We start from the raw sequence: 9,926 nt of genomic DNA, 5'->3' as shown, positions 1-9,926 counted from the left end.
AAAAATCAATTGAAATGAAATTTCATGCTATAAGCTTACTGTACAATTGAAAATATACTAAAGAATTGGTTTTTTTTAACACATTAAATAATGAATGATAGCTTTCAAATTTATGACATAATCATATTATTGGTAATTGGGAAATATTAAATATCAATTTATTTATATATATATTTTTTATTAATTTCCATAATTTTTTATTTTACCAAATTTTTTATTGATGTCCATATACCCAACCATTGATATTTCCATAGATACAGATTCTCATTTTTTTTTTCTTTCATCCTTAGCCATTGGCTAATGGTTCTATGCTGAGTACAAAATTATTTCAATTTCATCCTTAACCATCCACCTCTCAAATCCCAGCCTTCCGACGCTCCAACTCTGAACTACACACTCTGAAAAGATATTCAGCTAAAACAAAAATCTCCCACCAAAGAAAAACGAATTCATCATAAATATTAGATAAAAAAAAAAAAAAAGACAGCATTCAAGAATATGGTTGTTTTTGTTGTCACTGATCTTGTAATAACAGGTTCTTACACATCTATGATAAAGCAATCTCAGTTGAATAATTCCAGCAAGACGCACCCCATCTATATATAACATTGCATGATCAACCAAATTTCCATTGCTTATGGAAGATCCAACAGACTCCAGAGAAATTGATAGCAGTACTCCTACCACAAACATATGAAGCATATCTCAGTTACCACCGCCGCCAAAGAGGTAGCCCAAGGATGATCCACCACCTGGAGCAGCATGGACTTTGGTTGAAGGCCGATCCTGCAACCAGGAAGGAAGTTTATCTATCATAATGAAACATACTTGTGCATGCATTTAGGTGACAAGCAACTGAAAAGAACCATTTGGTGGGGCATTTCTATGAATGCCTTCAAAGAAAATCAACTTTTAGATATGCGATCTTAAATGTTTTTTTCTTTCTTTTTTCTCTTTTTTAGGCCAACAAAAACAAAATGTATTAAACATTACCAATCAAAAAGCGGTGGCACACCTTATGTATATAGGTGGTATACAAGAGGCACCATTCCAGAAGAAAAGAAGCAACACCAAAACAAAAATAATCAAAAACCACAATCAACTGTTCAAGTTATTAATAAAACCCAACAGAGAACCATAGTCCCTCGCCATCAAGGTTACCATTCCCAAACAGACTTGATAAGAATCTCTTTCAGCTTTTGGTCATGGAGCTCTTCCCATCAAAGACCCTTCTATTTTTTTCATGTCACACACACCAAAACAGGCAAAGAGGAGTCACACTCCAAACCTTCCTCCGCCATTTATCCATACCCTTCACATTCTACCCCAGAAGGAGCTCTTTACAGAATTTAGAAATACCCACTGCAGCCCAAAAATTGCGAACATGTTCAACAATTTTCTGGTTCTGTCACAACGGATAAGGTAGTAGTTTGCTGATTCCTCATTGATAAACTGCATCTGTTGGTCATCAACCATCCTCTCTTCATAAGGACATCAATGGCTAGATCTTTCCCCACAAGCAACAAAACTTGTTCTCAAAGGGGCAAAGGTGTCCCAATTTTCTTTAGGATGGAAAAGGACCTGATTCTCATCATAAAATGAGTGATTGAAAATTTCAGTTTGAAAGTCCCCTTCCTCCAAGTAAACTATCCTCATCTTCTGACACTTCACCTTATGGATGAGCCCATAAATTACTTCACAATCCCCAACCCCAATCTCGAAAATGTCTCCTCCACCCATAAGTCAGCTATTGTTGCATTCCTATCAAGAGCAATAGAGCAATCCTCAATAGTGAAGGGAATGCCTCTTTCAAGCCACACTCACACACCTGTCTATCTAACCAGAATTGGTTCTGAGACCGTCCCTAACCAGAATATGGGTTCTAAGGCTGAATTCCTCCCATCCTCTTCTATTTGCTTTCCATAAACCCACACCAAAAGCTTCTCTTACCTTTAAGTGCACCAACCCCTCCTTGATATCTCTATATTTTCCTTGGATTATCCTCCTCCATAGGCTATTAGGCTCAAGGGCACATCTCCACAACCGTTTCCCTTAACAAGACTTTGTTAAGAACATCCAACTTCCTAATATTCAATTCTCCACATATTTTATCTTTACACATTGTTCTTCAATTCATAAGGTGCAATTTTCTCTCCTAAAATGGAAGGGGGGTGGTGCTCTAAATAAGTGAGGGGCAACTATGGTGTTGGGCTATGGAAGGCTATAAGGCTTTTTTGGGAGTTAATCTCTACCAAAACTTCCTTCTCAGTGGGGAATAGGAGAAGGGTCAAGTTTTGGAGAGATAAATGGTGCGGGGATGAGCCTTTATGTGTCTTTTCCCTTCTTGTTTGCTCTAGCTAGCTCAAAGGAGGCTTGGGTGGCGAACTTATGGTTGCACTCTTCTGAGGGAGGTGGATGGAACCCAATCTTGTCTAGGCCTCTCAATGACTAGGAGATTGGGACAGTGGAGTGCTTGTCAAGAATTCAAGATAATGTGGTGGTTGAGGAGAGGGAGGACAAGGTGTTTTGGGCTGAAACAAAGAGTGGATCCTTCTCTATAAAGTCCCTCTATTCTACCCTTAAGGAAGGAAGGGTAGATCCTTTCCCATTAAGTGTTGTGTGGAATGCATGGGTTCCTACAAAGGTCAGTTTTGTTGCTTGGGAGGCAACATGGGAGAGGGTTTTGACTTTAGACCAATTGCAAAGGAGAGGGTGTTTTTTAGCCAATAGATGCTCCCTTTGTTATGTTCATGAGGAGTCGATTGACCACATACTCTTGCATTGTGGAAAAAGGCTATTATGGGAGCTCTTGTTCTCATTGGTTAGGGTGTGTTGGGTGCTTCACTCTACAGTTAGAGAGATCATGTTAGGGTGGCATGGCTTGTTTATTGGAAGAAAGAGGAAGAAAGTGTGGAGAGCAATGTCTTTTTGCCTCTTTTGGACTATTTGGAAAGAGAGAAATAGAAGATCTTTTGAAAATATGGAACTTGCAGTTTAAAGGCTGAAGTCTTTGTTTTTGTGCAGCTTATTATCTTGGGCTTACTTGTTTATAGAACATTCATCTATGTCCGTAGTTGATTTCATTTATTGCTTGGGGTTAAATTGAGGGAGGGAATATTCTTGTTTTCTCTTCCCTTTTTGGCGTTTTTTGGCCACCGTTTATATACACTGTGTGTACTTTGGTGCGCCCTTTTTAGCGTTTTAATATAATTGCATTTACCTATTAAAAAAAAAAGGTGCAAATTTCTCTCCTCAAAATGACTTCCCCATAAGAATCCTCTGTGATATTTTTGTAACCTGTTCCTCGCTTTCATAGGCATCACAAAAGGCACATGAGATATATGGGAAGACTAGTGGGAGTATTCTTAATGAGGATCAATCTTCCTCCCCTCAACAACCACTGTTTCTTCCAAGGGGCCGGTTTCCCTTTGAAACTCTGTTCAACTGAATATCACACATAAGACTCATGAGATGCTCCCAAAGGCATCCTGAGATAGATGGAAGGTTCCTGACCTTTACACCCAAACAATGAGGCCAATATTTTCAATTCTGCCATTTCACCAATTAGAATTATCTCACTCTTCTACAAGTTCACTTTCAAACCTAACACAAGATCAAAACATATCAGAACCTATTTCCAATGTTTAACTGCTTAAAACTGGCTGGAGGAAAAAAATAGTGTCATCTACAAACAATAAGTGTGTGACTTCCAATCCTGCTTCCCCTCTACCTTCAACCTAAAGCCACTTAGAAAAACCCTCTTACACTGCTTTAGAGATTAGGCAGTTCAGAGCCTCCATCTATAGAACAAACAAATAAGGGGATAGAGGGTCCCCTGACTTAAACCTCCACAACTTTGAAGAGCTCCATTGGAGAGCCGTTACTCATTGAAGAAATATAGAAGCAGATCCACCTCAACCATTTGGGTCAAAAACCCATTTTTTTCATTACCAAAAGGAGGAAGTTCTAGTTTACATAATCATAAACTTTTTCCATATCCATCTTGCACTCTAAGTCCACAATAGAGCTTCTGAAACTTGAACAGGTGTCTCTCCATATTAAGTCCCTTAAACAGGGATTCTCAAACATAGACTGAAAAATAGTTGAGATTCCTCTCTTCAACTCTTCTTCCTCTGAAAGCCAGTCCCATTCACTTTAAGCTTAAGATTGACTCTCTTATGGGCATTAGCCATCCAATTGAAGAATTTATTGCTTTTGTCCCCTTAATATATTTTGAATAAATAACTAACCGCCAACAATCAAAATGCCTCCATTCTGACACAGAAGGAAGATGGCATCTGCTTTCTTATAAAATTGCATAAAAACAAACTTCTTAAGGTTAAAACATTGTCTAGGAATTAACAAAAATAAAAAATAAAAATAAAAATTGATACATATAAACATTATAATATAGTTTAATTGCAAGTAGGCAATTCTTCCCCATCATTTTTGGTGGGTAATTTATCATTCATCATCTAAACACAGGGCTGCAACTAGTAATTATTCATCATATGCAGCTCATAGCATCTTCATTTCAGTCATGGTTGTCATACTGAACACAAAATTATTTTAAACTATCATACAGTTAGATGCTTTAAATGACTGCAGCCAATATCCACTTCATTCAAAGTAATCATTTATCTTAGTCTCAATTTTCAAGAATACTAGACTTTAAACTACTTCTACCATGCATATTGTCCTTGTCACAAGACAATCAAGTATAATACAACAAACGCTAGTCGAAACTATACATGCACTTGTATCACCAACTAGAATTAAGCAATTTTTTTTCACCAAAAGCTTCATGAAAACTTGCAAAACAAAGACCTACATTTTGATGAACAGGAGATATCGAAAGAAAAAGAAAAAGAAAAAGAGAATAATAACCCTTTTCAACTGCAATTTAAAACTAGCAGAACATCACAATTCTCCCTGATGATAAAGACCTGCCCTAGGGCTCCACATTCCAAATACCATAAACTAAACAATATCACTCTTGAATTTGCTATAAGAATGATGGCGCTCCAACCAATGGAGTTCTGTTCATTCTAAAGAAATGGATCTCAACCTAAAAATTATGATCAATTAAACAAAGAGCATAAGTTGTCATGACCTAGTCCTTTAAAAACTGATTGATTGATTCACCAACTAGCCTATTCTTCAGCATCAATTATCAGACTGCACCTTTTCCTATTTGCCGAAACTCTGCTACAGCCTCCAAATGGAGACGCTGCATGGACAACCAAATGCTGTACGACTTGCACTTAGGAAATACCAAACCTATTGTGATTAGAATCATACCGTGATGAAGTTGCCAGTGTTCTGACCATCTGCCCGGAAGTAGTTATTTGTGGTGTTACCATGGATACCCGCTGGAACCTGTTTAGTAACATCTATTGGTTGAGCAGCAGCAGTGGGTCTGGAGGATGGTCCATTATTTGCAGCATGCCCTTCAATTGGAGGAGCTGGGGCATTGTTTGACACTGGTCTTGGTGCCTCTCCACTCCCAAACAGGTAACTCAATGAACTCTGTCCTCCACCACTACTAACACCACGACCCATACTTGCCACTCCTTAGTATACAATATTCCAACTCTGAACACAACTCCAAGCATATGACAAGAGCCAATAGAGGGAAGTCAATAAATCAAGGACAAGAAAGAAGAGAATGTGAGAAGCTATAATGTTAAAGGGCTTTCACTGTGGGGAGTTGGTACATAAGGCCTCAGTTTGAAAGATTAGAAAAACACATTTAAACAGTTCCTTATTAATTTGTCATTAGGGTTGGAAAAAAATATGGGTAAATAATAAAAGTCAGCCTTATACTTTTACCCATGTCTTAATTTAGCGACACAAGCTTTTGTTTTTTTAGGCAATGTCAATGTCAACTATACACTATACCCTAATGTCAAACAAGTCCTTTTGTTAAGATTTTCACAAAAAATTGATGAAGAAAATCATGTGACAGGCACATAAACAAATTGGACACAAATAAACATATCATATAAAGCTCATACAAATGTATATGTGATTGTCCTATAAGTTTTTCCATCAAATTCTGACAAAAAATCTTAGTACAAGGACCTATTTGACGTTTGGGCATTGTTTAGGAGTAACATTGCTTCAAAAAAAATTAGGGGCTAAATTGAGACATGAGTGAAAATCAGAACAAGGATGATTTTAATATTTTACCCAAAAATAATATTAAAAGAGAAGATGAAAATCAAAAAAAAAAAAAATAAATGGATTCAAGAGTTATTTCCACAGCAATCATGGCAACTGGAATTGTAGAAGTGAAAAATATTTAATATCAGATTTTTTAAGAAGTATGGGAACAAAAGTTAGCATAAATCTTCACTGAAACTGTCTATACACTCTGCAAGGTCTTTAAAATATGCCTAGGTTAACTATAGCAGCATAGATGGGCTCTGTTATTATGCATCCACAACTCAACTGTTCCTACTGCACTAACAATGCTCTGATCAAACCTGTCTTACAGTAAACCAACAGGTTTATGAAACAGCACTTAAAAAGTCTAGACTATTTTGCCTATTAGAAAACAACAAAACTTAAATTTATAATATATATTAAAGAAAGAAACTGAAATGTTGGTTCCCTAAATTTTCTCTTCACCTTATTTTTGGTGTTACTTGCATTCAAACTATAACCTCTAGGCAGTGGGAAGTTAATCACTTATCAACCCAGTCAAAGATCACAAAAAACATTATCACAATACAGATGAAGAGCCACCATATCTCAATTGAATATCACTTGTTAACCCAGTCAAAGACCACAAAAATCATTATCACAATACAGAAGAGCCACCACATTTCAGTGGAATATTACGCACTACAATTATAAATCACTATTAGGTTAGCATCTTATAAACACACTAAAATAAACCCTTCTTGTTCTTGTGTTGCATAACCGATAGCTTCATCTAAGTGACAAAAAAATGGAAGAAGAAGAAGATGAAATTCTATGTTTATATGTTCAATCATTCAGCTCTTTTCAAAAAATAAAAATAAAACAAAATCACAAATCCACACAAGAGACACATCTAACCGCATAGAATTACCACAGAAAGCAACGACATTCAAAAACAAACGCGAGTCTCTGCACAATCATTAGTCATTACTGATTACATCATGAATTTCAATTAATAAATACGATAATCGCCAAGAAAAAAAAGGAGAGGAAAAGCATGGAAGCTTCAAATCCACAGAAAAAGTGCTAAGAAAACACAGCCTATCCGGATGATTGATGCATGAAAGGTAAGGCGTCGTCTTAGTGGGAGTGGATGAGCTTGGAGGATAAGGAACGACGAGAAGAAATGTCAAATGTAGAAAAATCTGAGAATAGAAGTAGAGATGTAGGGTTAGGCTCTGATACCTTGAGCGTCGGAGCAGATCTCGGATTGTTGAAGAAGGGGCGCAGCAACAGCTTGAGAGAGTGGAATGGCGAGTGTGCGATAAAAATACTCTTTTTTTTATTTATTGGAAACGACACATAGATTTATTGATAGATAAAAATAAGTACAAAAATAAGGATGAGGAATCTCCCACCGAAGAAAGTTAAACTACAGTAAATTACACTGAAAAACAAGTGAACACTCCAAAAAGACCACTCCTTATGGAGTACACACCGCTATCCAATCAAGTTGTATCACATTAAGGGGAGTCCCCTTAAAAACCTTAGAACAAAAAGCCCACAAAGAAGCAAGAAAAATAATAGAGTCTTAAAAGATACTTTGAATTCCTTACTTTATCCTAAAAAATCCTCGCATTTCTTTCCCACCACACAATCCGAATAAGAGCAATGCCTGCAGCTTGCCACAAGGCTATCCCCCTCTTAGAAGAACCAAATCCATTAAATTTGATGGACATTATTATGTCAAGGATGCTCCTCGGGGGGACCCAATCCATCTTAGCTACTGAAATAACCTGTGCCACAACCCAATCGTCAAGGAGCAATGAAGAAAAATATGATCTATTGATTCCCCATGCTTCATGCATAGAATACAAATATCATAATTAAGGGCTTTGTAAGGTCTTCTCACTTGTAGCATGTCATTAGTATTCACCTTCTTGTGTACCACTAACCAGACAAAGGACTTCACTTTGAAAGGAACTTGAGAATTCCAAACGAACTTAGAAGGGAAAACTTGAGGAGATCCAAAAAATTGAGATAAAGCTAGAAAGAACGATTTAACTGAAAAAAGCCCTGAAGAAAATAAAGGCCAAAATCTGGCATCTGGAACCAAATGAGATAAATGCAATCCATCGAGACCATATGAGGCCTTCTAAGTCCTTTATCTCAGAATCTGACAGATTACGACGGAAATTTAAATTCCAAGAGAAAAGACAAGTAGGACCGAGAACTGAAGAAATAGGTATGTTTTTATCCAAGACTACTCTAAATAGTCTTGGATATTGGGTTCCCAAAGGTTGGTCCCCCCACCACAAATCTTCTCAGAACCGAATTCTTTCCCCATTTCCTACCACAAACCGAGTAAACGAGGAAAACTCCTGAAAGACTTGTGTAATAGCCTTCCAAGGACAGCGATGTGACCATCTGACTAAAGTGTTAGCATCCCAATCATTGGAGTGTGAACCATAAATGCTTAGTATGACCTGATGCCATAGAGCTAAACCCTTTCTAGGGTACCTCCACAGTCATTTCCCTAAAAAAGCGAGATTCCTCAGAGAAATATTCCCAAAACCCAAATCCCTTATTTCCTTCGATTTACACACAACATCCCACCTGACTAAATGATCTCTTTTGCCTTCCCTAATCCCTGACCATAAAAAATCCCTTTGCAACCTCTCGATTTTTGCAACGACTAAAGCGGGTAACTTAAATAAAGAAAGAAAGTAACAGGGCATATGGCTAAGGCAAGATTGGATGAGAGTTATCCTCCCTTCGAATGATAGGTATGCCTTTTGCCATCCATCTAATCTTCTTGAAATTCTCTTAGTCACTGGATCCCAAAATCCACCTACCCTGAGGTTCCCACCCAAAGGAAGACCCAGATAGAGTATAGGCCAGCCAGAAGCCTTACATTCAAGCGTCTCAGCCAATCTTGAAAGATGAGTTTGATCCAAATTGATACCATAAATATAACTCTTGTCAAGATTGACCTTAAGCCCAGAAATATGCCCAAATGCTAACAAAAGACTCTTGAAAGTCTGCAAGTCTTCCTCCCTAGTGTTAGAAAAGAAGATGGTATCATCGACAAATTGCAAATGAGATACCCTAGTTCTGTTTCTACCCACCCTGAAACCCTCCAACATATTTCTCTCATCTGCTCTCAAAAGCATCCTACTCGGTACATATGCTACTAAAGTAAACAAAAAAGAGGATAAAGGGTCACCTTGTCTTAATCCTCTCGATGCCTTAACCTAACCTTTAGCGCTACCATTCACTAATACTGCATAAGATACCGAGGACAAACATCCACTCATCCATTTCCTCCATTTAGGACTGAACCCCTTCTTCTCCAACACTTGATCTAAAAAATCCCACCTTACGTGATCGTAAGCCTTTTCAAAGTCAATTTTGAAGACGACACCTTCCTCCCCTGATTGTCTTCTCTCATCCACTATCTCATTTGCTATGAGAACCGCATCCATTATTTGTCTCCCTTGAACAAAAGCGCCTTGAGTAGAGTGGATGGTTTCATGTAGAACTCCTCTTAGACGCCCTAAGAGCACTTTGGCTATTATCTTGTAGAGACTAGTGATCAAACTAATGGGTCTAAAATCTGAGATTTTCTTTGTCATACTCTTTTTGGGCAGAAGAACAATGAAAGAGACATTAATGCTTAGATTGATAACTCCGCTCCTATGAAATTCTGCGAACACTCTCACTAGATCCTCCTTAATCACATCCCAACAGTCTTGGAATACTGCAATAGTAAAGTCATC

At 37.6% G+C, this 9,926-nt stretch overlaps 1 protein-coding gene across 2 annotated transcripts; it reads right to left on the bottom strand.

Moving 5' to 3' along the window:
• Positions 1 to 428: 428 nt before the first annotated feature.
• On the bottom strand, positions 429 to 7,509 carry LOC100252679 (protein SPIRAL1-like 1). 2 transcript variants are annotated; one of them, XM_002285465.5, is made up of 3 exons: positions 7,393 to 7,509; positions 5,302 to 5,595; positions 429 to 786 (listed from the first exon to the last, which is right to left on the bottom strand). In XM_002285465.5, the coding sequence occupies exons 2-3, from the start codon at positions 5,560 to 5,562 to the stop codon at positions 706 to 708; spliced, it is 342 nt and encodes a 113-aa protein (XP_002285501.1). In that variant the 5' UTR covers positions 5,563 to 5,595; positions 7,393 to 7,509; the 3' UTR covers positions 429 to 705. The 2 variants fall into 2 exon arrangements, with proteins under 2 accessions (XP_002285501.1, XP_010650586.1); XM_010652284.3 differs by having other exon boundaries at positions 5,302 to 5,605; positions 7,393 to 7,482.
• Positions 7,510 to 9,926: the final 2,417 nt, after the last annotated feature.

Source organism: Vitis vinifera, chromosome 1 (assembly GCF_030704535.1).
Source record: "Vitis vinifera cultivar Pinot Noir 40024 chromosome 1, ASM3070453v1".
In the NCBI taxonomy this organism is placed as follows: Eukaryota; Viridiplantae; Streptophyta; class Magnoliopsida; order Vitales; family Vitaceae; genus Vitis; species Vitis vinifera.
Note: the sequence above shows the minus strand (reverse complement) of the source record. Positions and strands in the feature narration are given on the sequence as shown.